The sequence below is a fragment of the Arachis ipaensis genome, chromosome B4, assembly GCF_059453495.1.
Source record: "Arachis ipaensis isolate K30076 ecotype BB chromosome B4, ASM5945349v1, whole genome shotgun sequence".
Lineage (NCBI taxonomy): Eukaryota > Viridiplantae > Streptophyta > Magnoliopsida > Fabales > Fabaceae > Arachis > Arachis ipaensis.
This window is the reverse complement of record NC_142439.1, coordinates 131154046-131179080: the sequence shown is the minus strand read 5'-3', so window position 1 is coordinate 131179080 and position 25035 is coordinate 131154046. Positions and strand designations below refer to the sequence as shown.

Sequence of the window (25035 nt, the reverse complement as noted above, 5' to 3'; positions counted from 1 at the left end):
GCAGCAACATCCTCTAATCATACTGAAATACTAGCGATTCATGAAGCAAGTCGCGAGTGTTTTTGGCTCAGGAGTCTGATCCAATATATTCTGTCATCATGTAAACTGATTGATCAGAAGATAGCTCGAACTGTTCTGTTTGAAGATAATACAGCATGCATTGCTCAACTTAAGGGTGAATACATCAAAGGGGACAGAACAAAGCATATTTTCCCCAAATTCTTCTTCACTCGTGATCTTCAAAGTCAAGGGACGATTGATGTTCAACAGATCCGCTCAAGTGACAATCTGGTAGATTTATTTACAAAGTCACTCCCAAAATCCTTCTTTGAAAGATTGGTACATCAGATTGGGATGCCCGATTTCGAGATATAAAATAACGTCGGCAAGAGGGAGAGACTGTACTCTTTTTTCCTTGGTCAAGTTTTTTTCTATTAAATTTTTCTTGACAAGATTTTTAATAAGATAGTAATTGTGGTGAATATTAATTCTAGAGTCTTCTTTATTTTATATTTATTTTATATTTATTTATTTATTTTACAACACTTTTAAGGTTATTCTTTTTTGTTTATACATTATATTGTTTCTATTAACCAAACAATATTAATAATATTATAATAATAAACCCTTAAACCTTCAATACTCTGTCTCTATGTACCTAAAGAACAACTCAATTCAGTAACTAGCTTGCTAGCTATGGCGACTCCAGAAGAGGCAAAGCTCGAAACTTTCCTTCAGTGGCTACAGGTTCGTTAACTTTCTCTATAATTGGTCATCAATTTACCTATCATAATTGAGCTCTGAAGTGTGAAATGATTCTATTCTATCATGAACATTCAATCCTTGAATTCAGGCAAATGGGGTGGAGCTACGAGGCTGCAAGATCAAGTACTGTGATTCCAGAAAAGGGTTTGGCATATTTTCTGATAAAGATGTCTCTGATGGTAATATGAGTCTTCCTAAAACTTCAGAAGTTGTATAAAATAAACAGAGAGCGCAAAAGTTTCGGTTTTTATTTCATTGTTCTCTAATCGCTTTGGAAGTGTGGAACTTGGATGGAGTGGAGCTTAATAGTTTGAGTTATTGCTTTCTAGCATATAGCATCTTTGGTGTTTGGAAATTATGTCTTTATTATGCCAAAATGATGTTGATTTGAAGTTCAAACTATAGTGAATCTTATTTTTACTAATTTGTCCACCATTGATTAATATTTTTAACATGTATATTTAGATTATGTTTTGAATGAATGATGGATATGTGTTCATATATAGGTTCATTATGAACTCTCAGTAACATCACTGATCTTGCTATTTCCCTGTTGTTGCCATCTTGGAATACCGAAAATAAATGTTTTCCCTTTGAAGCAAAAAATGGGGATTCTTATGAAACAGAAAGCTTTGAGATGATAAGTGCTCAAGCATGTCATGTAGTAGTTTTTTGCATAGAATATTGATTTATTTCCCAGTTGCTTGACATTTTGAAAAGATAGAAAGAAAGTTTTTTACTTTTTTTTTTTAATCATGATGCTTCGAAACAGGGGTCTTGTTGGTTGTTCCGCTTGACTTAGCAATTACTCCCATGAGGGTGTTGCAAGATCCTCTTCTAGGGCCAGCATGTAGATCCATGTTTGAAGAAGGACATGTGGATGACAGGTTACTAATGATGCTCTTGCTGACTGTGGAGCGATTGCGCAAGAATTCTCTTTGGAAACCGTATGTATATGGTTGCTTGTATTTGTGATTCAGAATTGTCTTACTGTGTGTGTAAATTTCACTTATGGAGTTGTCAAATTTAATACAGGTACCTTGATATGCTCCCAACCACTTTTCACAATCCACTTTGGTTTAGCGATGACGAACTTCAAGCACTAAGAGGAACAACTTTATACCGTGCAACTGAGTTGCAGGTAAGTTATCTTTGCACTCATCTTTTGATACCATTCACATCTTCCGAATTCAATGACACGTCATGATAAAAGGTTAGAATAGTAATCGCTGTGGATGCATGATCTATGTTTGTTTCTTGAAATTTAAGGAAGAAGTGATGAGATCACTCCATTTAAAATCCCACATCTATGTTCCTTTAGTAACATTTCAATTTGAACTAGTTTTTCTATAGCTTATCTTTAGGGATTAGGGTGTTAATTACTTGAGTTACATAGGCGAAGCATGTACTAGATATAATTTTTCTATATGATCTTTGTGATATGATGGATACATCTTACTCTTTTTTAGGCTAGTGAACATGTTTATTTATTTATTTTTTAAACAATTTGAGAAAGAACCAGAGTTTGATTCGGTATTAACTTCTGTCCATGTTATATTTAATATAAATAAAATTTTTTCCATCTTACTTATATGCAACATTCGTTTTATCATGCAGAAGAAAAGCCTGGTATCTTTATATGAAACTAAAGTGAAGGATTTGGTGAAGAAGCTTTTGACTCTTGACGGAGCTTCGGAGATGTACGTGTTGAGTGAAATTAGTTTTTGCATCTAAAGTGATTTATAATTTAACTTGCTTAATGTATGAATTATGTGAATGATGCTAATTTTGTTTTGAGAATGAAGATCACATTTCCAAACATCCATTTCTTAGATCAACATACAATTAACATTACTTAATTTCTCCTGCCCTTTTTTTTTATTTTTTTCTTTTTTTTCCGACAGTGAGGTGCGCTACGAAGATTTCCTTTGGTACGTTCTACTAGTGAACTGTATAACTCCAATAAATCCCTTGGAGGCTTAAATGAGACTTACCTTCATGCTAGGGCCAATTCAGTATTCTGGAGCCGTGCTTTGAACATTCCGATGCCTCGTTCTTATGTATTTCCAGAAATGCAAGAAGCTCGTGAAAGTTGCATTCCAGAAGATGATGGAAAAGGTGAGTCCATGATGTTTTTCTTTCTCACTCACCTTTTTTAAAACTATTTTCCAAGTAAGAATTCTGCATTCTGTTTAATTCCAATCCAGATGCCATCATTTGTATTTCTCCGAGTTTCGTAGTTAAACATGATATTAAAATAAGGAAGTTTTATAATTTTATTTCAGGGAGTCAGGTTAAACAATCCGAAAATCTAACGAAGGAAATGATGTGTACCACGACGCAAGGAGACACTGTTTGGGTAGAGGGTCTTGTCCCTGGCATTGACTTTTGCAACCATGGTAATTGTTGCTTGAAGCTTGCATTTCACTTCATCATATGTGTTTGTCTCGCCTTTGATTGAGCTCCGAACTTCTTATAAATTTTGATCAATTCATTTGACATGATATCAAAACCTCGATGATCATATAACATAAAAGCCAATGCTAATTGGTTCTTTTTTTTAGCACTCTCAAATTATCTGATACGTTACTCGATATTTATTTGATTTGCCATAAATACATGGCCGAATCAGATCTGAAGCCGATAGCAACATGGGAAGTTGATGGAACTGGTTCAACAACAGGGGCTCCTTGCTGCATGTACCTTCAATCTGGTAACATTCTTTTTATGCTTTCTCAGTTTCCATTTACATCCTAATAGTTGTTTTCCTTGTATGTGCCTCTGCAGTTCTAGTAGTTCTTTTAAATTTCTAACCGGATTTCATTCTCATTTAATTCTTTTCTTGATTGCAAAGCTTCTCCCAGTCCCTTGCAGATTGATCAAGAAATCTCCATTAGTTATGGCAACAAAGGAAATGAGGTACTTCGCATTCACCCGTGGTTGAAAAATGATTGTGAAAAAGAAAAGTAACCATTTCAAAGCATCAATCTAAAGTAAAAGGGGGAAAGAAAAAAAGAAAGAAAGATTTCATTATGAACTTATATATATATATATATATATATATATATATATATATATATATATATATATATATATATATATATATATATATATATATATATATACTCACTTATAGAGCTTCTGTTTGGTGTATAATTTCACTTTGAAGCACATTTCAAGTTTACATAGTTTCCTTATTGCTTCACTTGATGCAGGAACTTCTATATCTGTATGGTTTTGTCATTGATGATAACACAGATGACTATCTCATGGTATCACTCATACTTAAAAGAAGCATTACCATGAACTTATATATATTTTGCTTTCTATCATGAGCTTTCTAATTCAAATGATTACATCACAGCTATTACATTGGATCTTTCAGGTTCACTATCCAGCAGAAGCACTCAATACTATTTCTTTTTCGGAGTCCAAAAGCCAGCTGCTCGAAGTGCAGGTATGTTATAGTCGGTTTAAAGAAGTTTTTGGTCCCAGTAAAATTCATTAGTCTGTCTATCAAATACTGACGTGGTTGACAAAATATGGCACACCACACAACTGAGTTGGATTTCTGTCTGCCACGCTAGCATTTGACAGAGGCACACTAGCGGTAGGGACCAAGAGATTTTAGATTTTTCTGGTTGAAAAAAAATATGGAGGGACTGAAACATAAAATCATGAATTTTACTAGGACCAAAAAGATATTTTACCCTTAATAATTTATCTTCAAGTAGAATGAATTATTTGTTGTTGGTTTATGTTTACAGAAGGCTGAAATGAGATGTCTTTTACCTAAAGCTTTGCTGGAACAAGGATTTTTTCCATTAGGCACCCAAAATAAAGGAGAAAACAACAATGGCAAGGTTGATCAAGTTTCCAACTATAGTTGGAGCGGTCAGCGTAAGACGCCATCGTATGTAAACAAGCTGGTTTTTCCTGAGAAATTTATGACTACTTTGAGGACCATAGCCATGCAAGAAGATGAACTTTACAAGGTTTCCTCAATGCTTGAAGAGGTGCTGTTTCAATGTCCCATTTTATTTTTCATATTTTCTTTGTGATGACGAGTTTACGAAATCTCAAGAGAGGGCAATGCAACTTGCCCTTGTATTAAATTGAATTGTTTATTTTTGACTTGTTCTGTATTCGACGTTGATATCCGATTTCCATGGCTGTAACAATAAAGCTTGTAGGACCTGAAGGGGAGCGAGAACTATCTGATACAGATGTGCAAGCAGCAATATGGGAGGTTTGTGGTGATTCAGGAGCTTTCCAAATTCTTGTTGATCTTCTTCGTGTGAAGTGAGTCACAGAAATTTGCATTGCATATTATCTTCTATTCTGCATGCTTCTGCTTGCAGCTTGCAGCTTGATTTCTGCAAATGATGATGATGAATGTTTCAATTCATTGCACCAAGGTTGATGGATCTCGAAGAGGGTTCTGGAACAGAAGAAAGTGACCTTGATTTGCTCAAGAAGGCTCTTATTATTGATAGCCACGAAAATAACAAACATCCAAGGTAAGAAACCAAAAACTAATCTATTGTGTATTTTTTTTTATTAGAATTTAATTTTGAAGTAAAACAGTTTTATACGTACATCCAATTATGTAATGCCGAGTCAACAAAAATAACTACATTTTACATTAACCGCGTGAATAGTCATCCAAGAGAATGGATGTGATTGGACGACTGTTTAGAACATTTTACATTATTAGTGCATCAAAATTAAACTCTTCTTATCATACCCCATAAATTATTTATTTAGAAAAATAAGTTACATGAAAAATGCAACATAATTATTACTTTGATATCAACCCTATGCATTGCACTTTCTGAATTATAATAATTATGATGCCAACATAATCTTTTTCAAACATGCCTTTGATCTTGCTTTGGAATAATGAGTTTTGCATTTCTGACTTGAGGAATGTTTGGTTGGAGAGTAAAAAATGTGGTGAAAATTCGGGCATAACCAAACATACCCTTATCTATAATTTGCCTCCTCCATATTGGTAATAACTTTTCTAATACTTTGTTGTGGTTTTTTTCCAACACTTCAGCAAAATGGAAAATGAGTCAGAAGAACAAGAACACATTGTGATGAGTAGAAACAAATGGTCTTCAATTGTATATAGGCGTGGCCAAAAGCAGCTAACAAGGTTATTCTTGAAAGAAGCAGAACATGCTCTTCAGTTATCACAAAATGAACAAGACTTTACTGTTCCTTAAATACTATGTCATTCTTAATGTATGGTCTTTTTTCTTGTTCAATTCCCTATTACTTAATCAATAGTTGATTTGGTTGAGGTTTGAGGCATAGTTTGCCAGAGATCTCCATCTCTATAAAGTCAAATTTGAAATTTGTTCTCATTTGCTCTTGCAATCCAAAATTAGACTTTGATAAATTTTTTGAGTTTAGAGTAAATAATGTTACTTATATGCACCATCTTTTATGTACACTGCATTTATACATCTTTCATTTTTAGTATTAAAGTGATTGATATTAAGTGAAAGGAGATCAAATTTGTCTTTTATACTATATAAAAAAAAAGTGTACAAAGAAGTGAATATAAAAAATGGTTCAAATATCATTTTTCTCGTTTACAACTGCATATTTGCATTACCTTAGCTGAATGAAAATTGATGAGTATGCAAAATTCAGTTGCATCAACATGGAAAATTGATGAGTGTGGCCTTATTACAATGATAGTAGGTTCTAGTGCATTTATAACCTAACCAAATGGTTAGACATTCTACACATAATTAAGTTGGACAGATTATCAACCTACATATTTCATTGGAAAAAAGAGTTCCAAGAAATGATACTAATCATTCCCTCTAGTTAATTATTTTTCAACCTTCTAACCCTGCTACATGTTTAAGTGACCAGCCTACAAAATAAGCAGTAGCACCAGCCATGGCACCACTGAAGAGTGTCATAGCAATGGAGAACATGTATCTCTCACCTGAAATCCTTGCCTTGGCTACACCAAGTAAAGCAAGTGCAATTGCAGAAACAATGCAAGCACCAATGAACTTCACAGTGTCATTGTTTGTGAAGGGTATGAGGATGATGAAGGAGAGCAATGGAGTTGATCCAAACAACATGAAGGATGTGAAGGTTACAAGCCCATTCTTCCATGGTGTTACTTCTTCATCTGCTGGTAGCATTCCTTTGTCTGCTACCATTCTTTGGTCTACCATGATGTCCTTGTATTTTCTGAATATGTTCACAACCTTCTTGTAACAATACACCAAATGTCTGTTAGTTTTGAACTTGGAAGCAATGCCAAGTAAAAATGAAACATTTAGAATAAAATATCAAATTCGTCCTTTAAAGATTTTAAATTAGTCATATTAGTCATTTTGCCACTTTCTTTGTTGATAGTGTCAAAATTTGTTGATGTGGCATGTTAAATGACACCACAACACACTCCAAGGAGTCTCAATTGACTATTAACATAATAAATTTATGAAATTAGATCAAATCAAAACTTAATTGAGAAGAGAACTTGAAGTATTGGAATTCTTCAATTTAGAGTTGATTTGATCTAATTTCTTAAATTAATCATATTAATAGTCAATTAGAACTACTAGGTATGTATTGTGATGTTACTTAACGTAGCACATCAACAAACTTTGATACCGTTAGCAATGAAACTGACGGAAAGACTAACATGACTAATTTAAAATCTTTAAAAAACGAATTTGATTAAAAAAAAAAATCTTTCGAAAAGCAATTTGGAGAATAAGTAATCTTTTAAGGATTAATTTGACCATTTACTCCACATTCTTTCAATAAGGCTGCATTTGGTCACTGTCTCTAAATACAAAAATATAAACTCACTGAGATTTGAGATAGAGATAAGATTGGAATAAGTCATCTTAAAAAAAAAGGACATTTGTTTCTCTTTCTCAGTGTCCTATCTTTTGTTCCAAATAGAGATTGCATCTTTGTTTCTGCCCCCATTTTATTCTTTATATATATATATATATATATATATATATATATATATACACCCAGAACAAAGGCTTTCGCCCTTTTTTGGTATTTATATCATTGTTTAATCTCATATGTCCTGATATGCCCCAGAACAAAGGCTTTTGCACTTTTTTTGGTATTTATATCATTGTTTAATCTCATATGTCCTGATATCTTTGCATTCTATCTTGAAACCAACTAAGGTTTGACGTACTAAATACTTTAGTCCCTCAAAAATGAAAACATTAATCATATTAGCCTTTTCTTTAAATGTGTCACTTCTATCAAAATCCTATAATTAGAAACATGATTAACTCACCATGAGAAACTACACCAATCTCTTCCAATATAACACATTAACACCCATATTTAGACTAAAAAACATGAGAACATTGGAAAATCGATAAACTTGCATACCGTCCTATCGACCAGTGTTGATATTTTAGACCATTTGTGGATACATATAAACCGGTTTCTAAAAGTGACTAATATGACCATTTTTTTTATTTTTAAGGTAGCATTTGTTTTTAGAAATTGGAAGATTGAGACTCAATATTGTGTTTGATAGACAGAGACTGTCAGTCTCAGGATACAAAATTTCAATCCCTTTAATACCTCCAGAAAGTAGGGACACAAGGGACTGAAATTTTTGGAGACGGAGACTGAAATTTTAATAAAAATTTTTTTCCAAAAATACTTTCATTTAAATTTTCAAATTTCAAATCTATTCCTCATTTTTCATATTTATTTTAAACTAAACATAATATTGAAGCAAAACTCAATTCAATACATTTTACACCAGACACAATATAGAGACTTAATTTAATCTGTCTCTCAGTCTCTGTCTCTTAATTTTAGTCTCTTTTTCAAACACAGTCTAATGTACTAATATGTTCAATGCTATGTACTTTTCATGAACAAGTTTGGGGTTATTCAACAAAGTAATATTGATTAAGTGGAACAAATAGTCTCCAATGAATATCCAAATGGTGTGTGTGTGTATCTTATTTTCTAATACCTACCAAGGTTGCATCATTGTAGTCCATACCAAGTGCTTGAAAGTGTGTGAGTAACTGTGATTGCTCAGTGTCTATATGATTGATGACATCCCATTCTGTCACTCTCCTCTCCTTAATGATCACATCTTGTTCTGTTCTTGCAGACACATAGTCTCCAAGCCCCATTGATATTGCATCTGCCACTAGGTTTGCAAAACCAAGAACCAATACATTCACTGCGTTCAAAAGTTACATTTGAATTCTTCAACAATCAATGGCACCACAATCATTATTTCACATAAAAATGGCTTCTTTCTTTTTTTTTCATTTTTCTTACAAGACAATTAAATATTCATTGTGATTTATGATATTATAATGCAGGGACACTGACATGGACACGACACAGCACGTGACGTGGACCAAATATTTAAAACTTTCTAAAAATAACAACCTTAACATTTGTCCTTAGGACACATTTTAGCTAAACCCTTTAAAATTTTTATAAGATACGGAAATACGATATATACATAAAATATAAAACATTTTTTAGATAAATTATAATGATTTTTTGGTATTTTATTGATATTAAAATATAAATTATTTTTAATTTTTTAATATTTTTTTAATTATATAAAGTATCTAAAATATTTTTTGTTCTAATAATTAATAATATATATTATTTCTAAACTCATTTCAAGAATACATGTTAAGAATAATGGTATTTAGGTGTGTCCAAGCGTGTTCGAAGAAAAATTTTTTATTTTTTATCAAGACATGCGTGTTGGACGAATATTGATGAGTGTCGTATCGAAATGTGTCAAAAAAGTGTCTGTGCTTCATAGTATGTTAAAGACACATGTTAACATTAACAATTAAGAAATTTTTTATGAAAAAAAGATACAAGATTTAATTTCCTGTGTATTTATTAAAATAAAAGTTTGAAAATTTGTATTATTAATAATCTTAACATGTGCTCTAAGAAGATACATTAGGTAACCCTACTAACTAATCTATAATTGTAAAGTTTTATTGTTTATTGTGTTTAACCTTATGTGTTCATGGGAGAAACACTCAAGTGGGTTAGGTAGAGCACTAAACATGAATTAAGTTACCTTTGATAAATTAATTATCCTTTTGTGAAAATTTCTTGTATCCTCCCAAAAGCAATAATGGTATTCTCTTCCATTCATGCTTCAACTACTCATCATCTATCGCATTAAAATTCTAGTTGAAAATAAAATAAAAAAGTTGGAGAGGCTACAAAATTTAGGTGCTATAAGAATTTAATAATACATACACATGTGGTTTTGTCTTCCTAACACCTAAAAAATTCCCATTCATTTCATACCATTCTCCTAGTTCCTTGATTAGCCTAGTGCCTATTAAGAAAATATTCTCCAACCATAGGGTAGGTAGGATCTACAGTCAAGAAGGAAGTAGTTCATAATTATCCATAAATACTAACTCAAGCAAAGCCCTTATTCTTCTTTGAACTAGATAGAAAGGCATTAAGTTGGTCCCATATATATATGTCCCATCTTTAAAGAAAAATGTTTATATACATGAAACTGTTGTACTGATTCACATTTCAATATTTCATTTATAATTGAATAAGATGCAATAGATGATAAATAAAGTGAGCTGGTCATGTACCTCATAGAATGCAATGTGTATATAAAACCGAACTATCACGAAACTCGTCAAGTTAGAGATTCAAAAATTTAAAAATTCCATTGAGGTTCAATAGGGATTGAACTATATGCAAGAAAATATATATTTATGTACAAAATATATATTTTTCAAAAAAAAATATATTTTTATTATTTTAAACCAGTTAATTACTAAAAAGTTGGACCGATTAATTCGACTTACTAATTTTTCTAATTTGCTCGCAACTGATTTTTTTTGTTATGAACCGAACCAATTTAGTGGCCAATTCTCGGTTAAACCGGTTGAACCGCCAATCCAACTCAGTTTTATGATATGTTTAACTTACACAACTCTTGAATCATAATGGTTTCCTATTATGCTATGAATTGAATGGTAAGAAAGCTAAAGAATCACCATCATTCTACCATTCCAATATGGATCAAACTTTTGTAAGCCACACATCACAAAACTACAAATTATTGTTTGGCTGTGAAAAGGACAGAGGCTGCAAATACTTGTCATGGTGGAGAAAGACAAAACTTATTATACCCTCCAAAAATGGACTTTTCTTATGTTAAACTATTTAATATTTTTTATATGTACAGATAAACCAAACTTAAAAAATAAATATAATTAATATCAATATCACTTGTAATTACTGACCAAAAACAAACAACTACACAGAAAAAAAAAAAAAAAAAAGAGTTACACTAATCATCACTGATATGAGTATATGTTGAAAAATAACTCCCTAACTAGTCCCTATCTACCTATAATAATTCTTTTTTTTTCTATTATGCTATTCATATCTTGTAAGAAAAAATTATTTTATTGGATAGCAAGAATCTAATTCTAGACCTCATACTCATAGAAATTCATTATTATTGTTATGAACTATCTATCTTAAATTGATAAGCAGAAAGAGACACCTAACTGATTTTATATCTAAATATTTTTTAGTAGAAAAAAGAATGCAAGCTAGGCAATGTCATTTTAAGAAGTAACCTTTGATTGAATAATTAATAGTAATTAAAACAGAAATATTAATATTATTACCAGAGGAAGAAGTAGAAGCAGAGATAGAAGAAATGAGAGAGAAGCAAGTGATAATAGCATCAAGCCCTCCATACACTATGCTCTTCACATATTCTCCTTTCCATGGCTCCTTTGGTCTCTCACCACCACCACCACCCTCCTCCTCCACTTCATGGAGGAGCCTTCTGCTGCTGCTGCCACCACCACCTATCTCACTCATCACCACTTAATTATATTATTATATATGTATTATTATATTTAGTATTGTTAATATAATTATTTTCACAGTCTGTATTTATTTGTTTGGTTTTTACCTTTTATCTTTGATAGTTGTGTGCGTATGTGTATGTGTCAAGTTGCATGAGATTGAAGAAACACGTAGCCAATGAGTGAATTGTTTTCTTCACTCTTTCTTCATTGACACGTTTCCAATTCCATGCCCACCATACATGTGGCCCTTGCAAAACTACTCTCTACTTTCACTCTATTCTTATTATATATATTTATACACACCCACACACACATTGTGTCACATTATTGATGTTAATGTTATTATGTTATATGTTCACATACTCGTTTTGGTTTCACCTTAAAAATATGTTTTATTTATTTACTTAAAAATTTTTGGATGAATAATAATATTTCAAATACTTTGACCTTGTTCGAGTGAATTTTTAAAAGAAAAAAATTTGAGTTATTTTTTTAAAAAATTTTATAAAAAAATAAAAAATAATTTTATGTTTAGATATCTATCGATTATGTTTAAATATAATAGTATAAAATATTTTTTATTTATTTATTATGTAAAAAATATTTTTTGATTTTTTTAATATTTTTATTTTACTATTAAAAATTTATTAAATGCGCAAAAAAATAAAAAAAAATTCAATTGTTATCAACTGCCAAAACAAGCACTTTATCCTTTTTGTGTTTTACATCAAATAATTAAATACTTTGTCTATGTAGTTTGACCATTTTCATTTATTCTTATATAAATTAAATGTTGTAATACATATTTGTATCAAGATTCAATTTATGAGATTAGTGATTCATGCATTATTTTAGATTGAGAAGAAGTTTAACAAAGAAATAAACATTTGAAAAAAATTCTTTTTCTTAGCTTTAGCTTACTAAAAATATTTTAGAATCCATTTGATTTATAATTTTGCTTTCTAATTTTATTTTTAATATTTTTATTTTTATAATTTTTTAAAAAATAATGATAATAGAAAATAAAATTTTATTATTTTTATTGTTCTTTCTTTTTCTTATAAAATTTTGAAAATAAAATAAACTAAAAATTAAAAAATTAAACAAAATACTAAAAATAAAAACAAAGAATAAACGTAAACCAAGCACCCCATTAAATTTTTTTCATTAAAATATTAAATTTTGTTCTATTTTTTCATTTCTCTATCTCTTTATATTTCCTTCTGAAATCATGAAAGGGAGTTTAAAGTTCAACCGCATGCGTTTATATTTTATATAAACAGAAATACACAAAAAAAAAAAAGAAAAAAAAAGAGGGATTGAAATGTGAAAAGAACTATATATATCATAAAAATTATTATTAATTGGACATCAATTTATTTTCTCTATTACCTATGGCATTAGACGAAAATGCTAAGACATAAAAAAAATAAAAATAAAAAGTCGTATTGTGAACAAATTAAATTTGAGCCATATATATAGCTAGTTAGTAGTTACACCAATGGCCTCTTTTCTTCATCATACTCTCCCTCAGAACCTGGCATGACTCCCAACTCTTCATCAGCATCTGATTTTACACTAATGCCATTGGAAGAAGAAGAAGAAGGGGTTAAAGCCTTCTTCTTAATTGGTTTGTTGTTATTACTATTATTATCAGGCAACATTTTCAATGTGATTCCCATAGCTATGAGTAAGAGTCCACTTCCATGTTGTTCTGTTAATGGCTTTGTAAATATCAAATATGAGAGTAGCAATGTCACTGCCTTTCTTGCTGTTGTTATCTGTCACATGAAAATTCAATGGAGGATAGTAAGTAAATTATTATTATTATTATTATTATTATTATTATTATTATTATTATTATTATTATTATTATTATTATATCAGTAATAATTAATAAAGTTAGGACCACATCCCCAGGATAATCACAATCATAATATAACCAAAATTGATATTTTGGTGGGTTTTTTCTTCTTTGGGGACTAAAATTGAAATATTGTACAATATTTCTATTTTCTTTTGTCACAAAGTGAATCCTTATCTTACAAGAATTCTATGAAGGGAAATAAGTTGGGACCACATATAGATATAATGGTTGAAATATTATACAAATAATTTTATCTTTATTTTTTTAATATACTGTGAAAAATAATAAAATTTCCATGATGCTAATTATGTGTTGATGACTTGGTATTTTAGCAAAATTGTTGAACTTTTGAGTAATCATATATCTTAATTATCTTGAAAGCTTTCAAAAAAAATTCAAAATTTTCTTTTTTGAGAAATGAAGAGAATATGTAGTGATGATTAGGAGTCCTAATTATCCTCTTGATACTTAAATGGGTAAAAATTTAATATATATGTTGTTTTTTAAGAATATCAAAAAGATAAAAAAATCAAAACTTTCTTTATTTAGAAATTAAAAAGATAAGATAGAACTCCTAATCATTATTCCATAAATTTGGGCAAGGAAGTTTTCCAGTTCCAAATCATAGTACTATTCAATTGAGTAACAAAACCAAGTTTCAATCAAAAGTCAAACTTGGTATTGAAAAAGGTGAAATCTTTGGCCATTTATTAGTAGCATTAAAGACCCTTACCTTATGGTGCTCTCTGCATTTTCCACATATGAGAGTTATTAATGTTATAGGAGCGGTATAGTAATAATGGTACAAACTAGACATAATTGGAAAAAGGAAAAGCTTGTGAGAGAGAGAGAGAGAGAGAGAGAGATTTCATATTTACACTTACCATGGCTGTGGTGGCAGCACCAAAAATGGCAATGAGGGAAAGGACAGAGACTTGGCCTATGAATGTGGCCATTGCTTCAAAAACCAACACACCATAAACATAGGGATGCTGAAAGGACAAGAAAAGAGTGATTCTTTTAATAAATTAAAAGTAATGTGTATAGTAAGTGTTGTTAAGTGTTTGTGGGGGAAAAAAAGGAGATTGTTTTATTCCAAATTTTTTTTACCTGTGAGCATGAAGTCCATGCTTTGAATAATTCTCCTGTCAAAAGCATGGGAGGGATTAAGAAAGGCAAACCCACCACTGTAGAGCAGAATAGCATCTCCATCTGTGTTAGCAATGAAAATGATCAAGTAAAGAATGTTACTTATATTTAATCATAAAGTTCATTTTGATTCATTGTCTTCACTATCGGTTAAAGTACATTTAATCGTGTATTATCATATCAACAAAACCGAAAGAAGGTTTAACTATCGATGTAGCAGTCTCTTTTAAAGTGAGAAAGTTAGTAAAGTGAAATCGTAAGTATCTAATCACTTTTAAATTAAGATAGTGAGACTCACAAATGATAGAAATTATAAATTCAATAGTGATTATTCCCTCGCTTTATCACTGAGGATCCTTTCGTGTATTATCATGTCAAATGAAAGGACTTAATGCAGTAATATATGAAAGTTTAATCTCAATTTTGGCATGTAAAATTGATTCACCTGTGTGGTCTCAGGGTTCATAGTGAAGATTGCTTCTTGGAGATTTCCCAGAAAAGAATCCATGACCAAAGCACCAGATATCATAACAACACCAATGACACTGAAATTTGGTGATGTCTGAGCATCTGCTAGTGTGAATAGGATCAATCCAACAACCAGAAGTATTGCAGATATATATTCATGCAATGGATATTTTCTTCTTAGACCCGGTATGAATGCTCCCATTATCATCACTGGCAGCACCTATTGTACCAATTCAAAATCATTGGACATGTTTAATTAGCTATATGTAACAAGGTAGCACTGTTTGAGGAGCCAAAAGAAAATGTTAGGAGCAGTTCGGTTTGCATTTTCATTTTCTGTTTTCATTTTGCGAATACAAAAACAAAAAATGAAAACGCAACCAAACACAATCTTAGAATCTCTTGAACAAGTCACCTAATTTGGTTGCATTCAACTTTATGTCTGATAAATCCAACAAGTAACTAATAAGATGAAAATGCATTCAGGATATTTCATCAGTATATAGGTTCCCTATAAGATTGAGAAAATGTAAGGATTAGTTTGATAAATTTACCTTTGTGGATTTGAACATGATTTGTGCAGGGTAGTTAAGGAAAGCCAGAGACCCCTTTGTTAGGCCATGAGAACCCATAAGAACAGCTGAAAGCTTCACATAAGTTTTCCATGGATTCACCATTTGCTTGCTTGTGAAGCCTTGAAGGTAAATCAGGAAAAGGTAAACAAACCCTTGAATAAATGTGAAGTACCAACCATAGCTGAAAATTAATAAACCACCAAATCATTAGTCACAAATTAATATCACTAACAAATAAAAATAGTACTAATAAGGCCATTGGAAAAATTTTACCTGAAGTGGAGCCTATTATATACATATTCCTGGAAAGTTATTCAAATGAGAGAAAAAAAATTAGTGTCAAAACCAAATTACTAGTAAGATAATAATTTCACATAATAAAAATAGAGAAGGGAAAAAAAAAGCTGAAGCTTGAGTTCTCATAGAGAAAACCAGAAGCAACCAAAAAGAAAGAAAAAAGAAAATTCTTTGACCAAATTCCTGGACCTGTGAGAAACTTTTCCCTGAAAATTAATCTTAGTTATTCTTAACAAACAAGATAGGATGAAATTGTTGAATTCCAAATCAAACAAAATACAAATTGATCAAATTAAACCCCTTTTCTACACACAGAAAGAAACAAAACACCAAAAATTCTGTTTTGCAGTTTTCTCCTCAAAGAACCATTGTAGTATAAGAAGAAAACAGAGGAGTGAGAGAATGATAATGATTTTAACTAACCTCACAGATGCCATTAACAAGGTATCCAAAGAAGAAGCCAGAAGAGCAAATGAGGAATTGCTGCCACCTTGGTCTGTCAGAGAGTGAGATTCCAAACAAACTACGAGCCTGTTCTTCGTTCTTCATTGCTTCTCTTCAATTTCTTGTTCACTGAAAAAGACTCAACTCAACTCTCTGAAATAGCACCACCCCAGACCCAATTCAGCAGAAAGATTGTATCTTTGAAAACAGAAGAACAAGCACCTCAATCCATCAGCACCCTCAAAAATCTTGCATGTTGACTTTGCCAAAAAAAAAAGTGTGTTTGTGTGTTGGTTTTTTTTTCCACAAATTAAAGAGAAAAAAAAACTTGGTTGATTAGTGTAAGCAAAGCGTGTGTGCTATTTCATATTTATGTGTAAAGAGAGGCATGGATTTTGTGCATGGAAAGTTTTAGAGAGAGGAAGTAAGAAGAGAGAGAGAGAGAGAAAGAAAGAAAGAGTGTGTTTTCTCTTACATGAACATGCCAATTGCCATACCAGGTGGAAGGTGTCTTGACTCTTATGTATGCTCTTTTATCTTTTAATTAATTTAATTAATTAAATTTAGGCAAGTAACTAATGGAGATTTAATAGGTAAAGTTTTTTTTTTTGTTGTCTCCAATATTTTTTGATAAGTGAAAGATTAATTCGTAGCGCATCTAAACTTTATTTTAAAATTTGTTGTTAGTTAATAAATTTAAATTTTTGATACTTATTTAAATAAACGAGTGATTTAACAATTCGACCGATTTAACTTGATTCTTTTATACGTAAAAATGGGATTAATTATGGAGAGAATTTTGCATGTAATGTTAATGCTATAATTAATTTCAATGAAAATATTGTTTATTATAGTCAACTAGTGTATGTTCCCGTGTCCTACACGGGATAATACATAAAATTATATAAAATTTTTTATTAAAATTTAAATAAAAAATATACATAGTAATTATTATTATAAATATTTTACAACTTAAAAATATTAAAAATAATTAATATTTATTTTAATCAATTTAAATTTATTGAATGGTCATCTCATTTGTCCGCTTAAGCAAGTATTTGGAGTTCGAATCTCGCCTTGTGTGTATCAAAATCCATTAGTTAGCGACAGATCCTTAATAAATAGAGCATCAATATGTGGTGGATTAATTCTCGACTTGCCAAGTTAGAAAATCCATAAAAAAATTGTATTTGTCTTTAAAATAGATTAATTTTTCATTAATAGAAATACTTATGAATTTTTGTCTTTGTTAAAATTTACTTGGGACAATTTTATTTATTACTATCGTATTCATTCTTGAAATCAAAACAATATGATCAACATTGTTACTTGTTAAAATTTCACATTTTATGAAATAATTTTTAAATTTTCAAATTCATAAAATTATGTCATTACAAAAGTTATTAAATCGATTAATATATTTTGGTAATATGGTGTATCGAAACATCATCGTTGAGTATTAGTTAGTGTGAAAAGAAACCGATAACAACTTTTGTTATTCAATATATAATTTATTCTATTGAAAAATAAATTAATATTTTCTAAACTTGTAAATACATTTTCTTCTAATTTTTTACACCATTTTATTTGACAATATTTATCATTAAAAAATAGCAAATTAATTTCTTATCTTAAAATTAATTTTGGTTAGTGAGATAAAATTTAAAATATTTTTCTTATTTTCTTACTCAAATTTAAATTTAAATTTAGAATTGATTAACAACTCATCATTTTTTTAATTTCAATAAAAAATAAATTGGTTAAATACAAAATATTCATCATTTAATAATTTCAATCATTTAAATTTTAATTACTAAAATTAAATTAAAAATTAATTATAAACTTAATAATCGATAATATATATATATATATATATATATATATATATATATATATATATATATATTAGTTCGTAAATAATAATATCCAATGTATTGATTGTTTATTTTTTTTGACATAATTAATGTATAATCTATTGAGGATTGATTTATTATCCAATTTTTTTTTTATAAACTTTGTAATATGTGAAAATAGTAATCTTATTTTTTATTATTATTTAAGAAATTCTTCATAATTTTTTAATTATGTAATTAACTTAATTAATAATCTTTATTATTGCTTTTATACTAAAAAATGTAAAAAATGTCGATGTATACTATTTACATATTTTTTTACTATTAATAAATAAATAAATATTTGCACTATTATACTTATTATCCTAGATTATAACTTAAGTTATTTATTTTGTATGTTAAATTTATTAAATGTATGTTAAGATGAAAAATGAAAATTGTTCAATATATTATATAAATAGTCATTACAGAAAAGAAAACAAATTATATATCATATATAATAATCCTTGATATATAGTGTCATGTATATGTTAAGATTCTCTATTTTAATTATGTGAGTAATTATTATTATTTTCACTTTTTCGTTACATTAGAAAATAATATTTAAAACTAAAAAAGAGATAATTAATTTTTTTAATTTGAATTAAAAAATATCTTGCAAATATATCTAACTTTTACATATACTAAGTGTTATAATATTAAATAGTATAGTATTTGCTATAACAATTACTCAAAATATTAATTTAAGATATATTTGGGCCTAGTAAGACCCTCAACTAAAATCTATTGTTAGGGTCCCAAATCTGACTTAGGTTCATTACCTTAAAGGCCCAATGCAAATGAAGTCCACACGTCCCCTCTTAAATCGGCTCAAATTGGATCTCCGTTGCTAGTTAGATATGATAATGAGGACTCAGGGGAGCGTGAGAAACCCACTTTCCATCCTTCATTCCTATTTAAAAAAATATCCCTGTTCTTTCTCCGTCATTGCAAGTTCTTATTTAATTACCCCTCAGAGAACGTAGATCTCTTTGGGTATCTACAAATATTCTTTGAAAATTTTTAAAAAAATTAACACAAAAAGACATAATATAATAAATCATAAAATAATCAATTCAATATAATTCAACACAATTTATAACATATTCGTTATGAAAAATAACATTTTAAAAGGAGAAAACATAAAAAAATAATCCAACATAATAACATAACATAATTTTTTAGGACGATACTGAGTGACATAGTGACGGACTTGATGAGAGGTAGAGAAAGTAAGTTAGAGAGAGAGAGGATCAAGGCTAAGAATGAGTCCGGAAGAAAAAGAAAAAATTCGAATTGGAGGCCGAAATTAGGGTTAGTAAATTCAAGAAATGGATTTACGTATATATAAATTAGGATAAATTAATAATTTTATATTCGTGTATATTTAATAAGTTTTATAGGGCGGGTACTTATGTCCGTGCCCCTATTAGGAGTGATAAACGGAAAAGTCTGCCCTGTTTTGCCAAAAGCCCACTCCGCCTAGTAAGACGGTCCTGAATTTTTCCCCCGCCCGCCTAATGGTAGGCTGGCGGAATCTCCTTTTTTTATAAACCATTAAATATTAAACAATATATATAATTTCACAACAATTTCAATAAATTTATAATTTCTAAAAACATAAAAAAAATTATAATTTTTAAATCCATGCACATTAACGTCTTTATAATTATAAATATGTAATAAATATAATTATAAAATAATTTTTTTGAAACAAAATAATAAAATCAGCATTGTCCAAAGCAAAGAAAATATTATCCAAAATATATAATTAAACATCTTCAAGTTTATAATCAATCAAACATAAAACACAATCCAAAATATAACTTAAAACTTCTTCAATTATCATCTTCATCCTCTTGTAGATCAATAACATCATATAAATTTGTAAAAAAAATGGCTCTACCAAAATAAAAGCTTGACCCAGCGGAAAAGACTGCCCCGCCCCGCCAAAGCCTGCCAAATCCCGTCGATTAGGCGGTGCAGGGTAGGCGGAACTTTTAAGTTTGGTGGTCATAAATTTCCAGCCAAACCCGCATTTTTTGGCGGGTTATGCGACCGGCTCGACAGGTTTCGACCCATTTGCCACTCCAAGTCCCCATCCATTTTTGCGTGGCAGGTCGTGAGGATTTCAGGAGTCCCCATCTAGCTCCAAAATGCGAGTAATCCCTGCAAATACCTGTTTCGGCTGTTTTTGTGATCATCCTTATTGCTAGCATTTATTGGTTCGTGATGTGGAGCTATTCTAGCCACTCAATAAATTCTCAGATAATCAAAGTTTAGGTTATATCATTTTTATAAAGTTACATGTATCCTTATTATAACAATATTAATAAAAGATAAATGGATAAACACTAAACTATTATTTGGATATAAGATAAAAAATAAGAGAAAAGAAAGTGAAAAGAAAAGTATTTTTTTTGTGTGCTGTTTAGATGAAAAAAAATGAATGAAAAGAAAATAGAGGAAAAAATTTCTTTTGCTTGAATGAAAGGAAAAGTAAGAAGAAAAAATCATAATAGAGAAAAATTATATTAATGTTTTTATATATCATATATAAATTATAATTCAAATGAAAACTCTGTATTTTTATCCATGTTTGCACTTTTGAATCAGTTTTCTTCGCAACTTTAAAGAGAAAAAATTTACATGAGCTCCATATACATTTTTATGTTTTTCATTCAATTTCTTTGTTGAACCAAATAAAAAAAATTTGATTTTTCCATCCATTTTCTTCTCCAGTATGTTATTTCTCTACAAGTTCTTTTAATATAAACAATGCATAAATATGTCATCTATTCTATTATATATAACAATAACTAATATCACATATTAGGCTAATTTACATTGATAAACCAAAGTCACCCTAAAATTACCTGAATCCCCTAAACCCAATAACGTTACCTAGTTGTCTCCATTTATATTTCCATATAAATCGAATTTAATGAATTCGAATTAGGGTAATAAGTAGTAAATCTAATTTATATTTAATAATTTACTTCTAACTTATGGTAAAAATGTAAGATATGATGCTAAAAAAAAAAAAAATCTAAAGCGACATAAATTTTTTACTAACAAAAAAAATATAATTTTTTATTTTTTAGACATGTATCTATCTTTTTAAGTTATACATTTTGATTTATATAAATTAATGATAATTAAATGTACAAAAAAATATTAATTAATAAAGAAATAAAATTTAAGATAAACATGTCCTGAACAAATTGAAATAAAATAAAGACTTTTAATTATGATCATTAATTATAATCACATATATTTACTTCAAGATTTATACTTCGAAAACACAGTATATTAATATTTTGTATTTTTATTTTTTTAATTTTATACTATCATAAACATTAGTTACTCTCCAATAATGACAATACTTTTAAAAAAATAAACATAACTAAATGATCTTAAAATTATATAATAATTTTTAACATAACAAAAAAATATACAATTACCTAAAATATAATATTTGTGTAGTAACTGAAATTTATTTGTCAATATAAAGTAATATATAATATCATTTCGTAATCAAATAAGTGTTCAATCAAAGAATTTAATATTTATATAATAATATAACAAAATAAATTAAAGTTTGAGTTTAATCATAGCAAGCGTTCAAGTTTAAATTTTTATAAATTAATTTATTTGTGTTAAAGTGAATTGCGCAATAAAAAATTCATAAAAATTTCTAATATTGAAGTAGACAACAATTTATTTATAAACACAAAAAGTGTATTTAATAAGTAAGAAATTATTTTATTTTAATTTGGTCTATAATTCACATGATTTGAATTTAGCTCAATATATATGATTTGATTTAATTTGATTTGATTATTAGTTAAAAATATCTCAATTGCCTATTTTATTCATAAATTTGTTATTTTAATGACTAATAAATTAATCAAATTAATTAATTAGTACACACAATAAATTTAGATTAATAAATTAAAAGAAATAAATTAAAAATACTACCAGAATATTAAAATAAATAAATTAAAAAATACTACCAAATCAAATTAATATAAATTACAATAAATTATATAATATTTAAATATTTAATCAAATTAATTAGTTGATATAGTTAATTTATCGTAATAACTTATAGTTAATGAGTTAAAAGAAATAAATCGGAAAACATTCTCAGAAGCATGCTACGTGAACTTCATCATTAAGTACAAAAATCCAATTTTTATATAATAGAATAGATAAATTTAAATGCATAATATTATTCTTATTAAAATTATCTAATTATATTTATGCAACTTAAACTTTTAGAGAAGATTATTAATGACATCTTATTGGTCAAAAAATTTATTAATGACTCTAGAGTCTAAATAACTTGATGTGAATTTCTTTTTATTTTTTACATTAGCTTTAGATAAAAAAAAAATTAGTTCTCACATATAATTGAAAACTTAAAATACAATTAATAAAAAAATTTTATCTATAATTATTAATGAGATGTAATCTAGATATAATGAGATAGAAATAAATCATATAAATAGAGATTTTGTATAATAGATAGAGTTAAATTCAAGAATAACGATGTTTTTTAATTAATTTTTTTAATTTATTCAATTACAATAATAATAATAATAATAATAATAATAATAATAATAATAATAATAATAATAATAATAATAATAATAATAATAATAATAATAATAAATTTGTCTAACTTAATTTAATTTTCTTGTAGACAATTCCTAATCTATTTTATATTCATCTACATTAAAAAAAATATTTTAAAATTTATACTTCAAAAATTCAGAATATTAATATTTTATATTTTTATTTTTTTCAATTTTAGACTATTATAAATATTAGTTGTTCTCTAATAATTACAATCCTTTTAAAAGAATAAACATAATTAAATAATTTTAAAAATATATCATAATTTTTAAAATAACAAAAAATGTACAATTACCTAAAATATATTATTTTTGTGTAGCAATTGAAATTTAATTGCCAATATAAAAGTTATATATAATATACTATCATAAACAAATAAGTATTTAAATCAAATAATTTAATATTTATATAATATGAAAAATAAATTAAAATTTGAGTTTAACTATATTAAACGCTCAATTTTAAATTTTTATAAATCAAATTTTATCATTTTTTTTCGAAGTAACTTATACGATGAAAAATTCCTAACGCATTATTGATACTCAAATAATAGAAATAATATATTAATAAATAAAAAATATTATTAAAAGTTAAATATACAGATAAAAAGTTATAACTTGCAAAAATATTTTTAGAATTTATTACACAAATATTAAAAGTCATGTATTTATATAAATTAAATTATATTAAATTGTAAGATATTTAGATATTTAATTAAATTTAAAAATAAATAGTATGCCAATTCAAATAATTTAGATCGAAGATAAAAAAGATATATAATTAAATTATATCATATAACATAACATTTCTATAAGTTTCTTTTATAAGAGATTTAATACAAAAATATTTATCATCATCTGTTTAACGTAACAATTTAAATTTAAGTGAATTGTTCTAAAAAATACCTTTTTTGAATTATTTATTATTAATATCTGACAAATTTTATAACTTTCAATAATGACATAAATAATTATATTTGAACTACAAAGTTAACTTAAAATAAAATATAGAAATTGATGAGAACAAAATATTAAGACAAAAAATGATTAGAAACGTACAAATAGAAAAAAAAATATTAAATTTAAATAATGTCAAAAAGAATCTAATATATAAAGATGTGAATTGTAAAAATAGAGGAATACATATATAAAGAAGAATAGCATGTATGCATAGACGTTTTTTCGCTATATCATAATTTGCTCCAGTTATACAATGAATTCAGCGGTAGTCGGCAGCTCCATTGAGCAACGGTAATGCTTAAATTGAGACATTTTCGAGTTATAAACAAACAATCAACGAAATATTATTCATCCATACCTTTTTATTTATCTATAAAAGAAATTTTACATAAAGAAAAAAAAAAAAAAAGAAGAGTTGAAATAGCAAGAGTTATAAAAATGATGGTTCTTATCATTTTGTTTGGCCGTCTATATATAGAAGACCAGAAAATCATGATTATCTAACAAAATTAATTTGTATTTATTGCATTTAATTTGAATAAGCAATAAATGATCATATTTTAGTTTAGTATTTAATTCACATGATTTGAATTTGACTCAATACATATAACTTAATTTGATTTGATTTAATTATTAGTTAAAAATATCTCAACTGCTTATTTTATTTATAGATTTATTATTTTAATTATTAATAATTTAATCAAATCAATTAATTAATATACATAATTTATACCTAATTTGATTTAATAAATTAAAAAATACTACCAGAATATTAAAAAATATAAATTAGGAAATACTATTAAAATAAATTGATATAAATTATAATAATTATGTAATATTTAAATATCTAATCAAATCAATTAGTTGATATAATTAATCTCATAATAAATTATATTTAATGAGTTAAAATAAATAAATCAGAAAACACTCTCAGAAGCATGCCACGTCAGCTCCATCATTAAATGCAGAAATCCGATTTTTATATAATAGAATAGATAGAATAGATAGACGTTAATTCATATATAGTATATAAATAAATTTAATTAGAATAAATAACAATTTATTTATTTTATTTTAGACTTTATAAATGAAAAGACTAAT

At 27.8% G+C, this 25035-nt stretch overlaps 3 protein-coding genes across 4 annotated transcripts; 1 reads left to right on the top strand and 2 right to left on the bottom strand.

Moving 5' to 3' along the window:
- The first annotated feature begins 594 nt into the window (after window positions 1–594).
- Window positions 595–6172, top strand: LOC107634955 (SET domain-containing protein). 2 transcript variants are annotated; one of them, XM_016338288.3, is made up of 16 exons: window positions 595–747; window positions 854–944; window positions 1538–1712; window positions 1801–1906; window positions 2383–2465; window positions 2670–2696; window positions 2771–2883; window positions 3051–3164; window positions 3398–3478; window positions 3620–3684; window positions 3981–4037; window positions 4151–4222; window positions 4533–4781; window positions 4952–5067; window positions 5184–5285; window positions 5828–6172. In XM_016338288.3, the coding sequence occupies exons 1-16, from the start codon at window positions 697–699 to the stop codon at window positions 5994–5996; spliced, it is 1671 nt and encodes a 556-aa protein (XP_016193774.1). In that variant the 5' UTR covers window positions 595–696; the 3' UTR covers window positions 5997–6172. The 2 variants fall into 2 exon arrangements, with proteins under 2 accessions (XP_016193774.1, XP_088340075.1); XM_088483949.1 differs by lacking the exon at window positions 5828–6172 and having other exon boundaries at window positions 636–747; window positions 4952–5014; window positions 5127–5268.
- Window positions 6173–6469: 297 nt separating this feature from the next.
- Window positions 6470–11717, bottom strand: LOC107638033 (uncharacterized). The gene is made up of 3 exons (XM_021121724.2): window positions 11454–11717; window positions 8772–8983; window positions 6470–7004 (listed from the first exon to the last, which is right to left on the bottom strand). The coding sequence occupies exons 1-3, from the start codon at window positions 11650–11652 to the stop codon at window positions 6621–6623; spliced, it is 795 nt and encodes a 264-aa protein (XP_020977383.1). The 5' UTR covers window positions 11653–11717; the 3' UTR covers window positions 6470–6620.
- A 1244-nt stretch (window positions 11718–12961) lies between these two features.
- On the bottom strand, window positions 12962–16956 carry LOC107634954 (UDP-galactose/UDP-glucose transporter 2). The gene is made up of 7 exons (XM_016338287.3): window positions 16422–16956; window positions 15975–16003; window positions 15681–15882; window positions 15104–15346; window positions 14620–14721; window positions 14394–14501; window positions 12962–13423 (listed from the first exon to the last, which is right to left on the bottom strand). The coding sequence occupies exons 1-7, from the start codon at window positions 16545–16547 to the stop codon at window positions 13136–13138; spliced, it is 1098 nt and encodes a 365-aa protein (XP_016193773.1). The 5' UTR covers window positions 16548–16956; the 3' UTR covers window positions 12962–13135.
- Window positions 16957–25035: the final 8079 nt, after the last annotated feature.

Bases quoted from the DNA above. Each gene is read 5' to 3' on its own strand.
- LOC107634955 (XM_016338288.3), top strand. From the start codon at position 697: ATGGCGACTCCAGAAGAGGCAAAGCTCGAAACTTTCCTTCAGTGGCTA. The intron at 3,685-3,980 runs GTACTTCGCATT...CACTTGATGCAG, and splicing joins ATGGCAACAAAGGAAATGAG to GAACTTCTATATCTGTATGG. The intron at 4,038-4,150 runs GTATCACTCATA...TGGATCTTTCAG, and splicing joins ACACAGATGACTATCTCATG to GTTCACTATCCAGCAGAAGC.
- LOC107638033 (XM_021121724.2), bottom strand. From the start codon at position 11,652: ATGAGTGAGATAGGTGGTGGTGGCAGCAGCAGCAGAAGGCTCCTCCAT. The intron at 8,984-11,453 runs GTAATAATATTA...TTTTGAACGCAG, and splicing joins TGCTTCTACTTCTTCCTCTG to TGAATGTATTGGTTCTTGGT. The intron at 7,005-8,771 runs GTAGGTATTAGA...TGTTACAAGAAG, and splicing joins ACTACAATGATGCAACCTTG to GTTGTGAACATATTCAGAAA.
- LOC107634954 (XM_016338287.3), bottom strand. From the start codon at position 16,547: ATGAAGAACGAAGAACAGGCTCGTAGTTTGTTTGGAATCTCACTCTCT. The intron at 15,347-15,680 runs GTAAATTTATCA...TTGGTACAATAG, and splicing joins TCATGTTCAAATCCACAAAG to GTGCTGCCAGTGATGATAAT. The intron at 13,424-14,393 runs GTAAGTGTAAAT...TTCATGTGACAG, and splicing joins GTGCTGCCACCACAGCCATG to ATAACAACAGCAAGAAAGGC.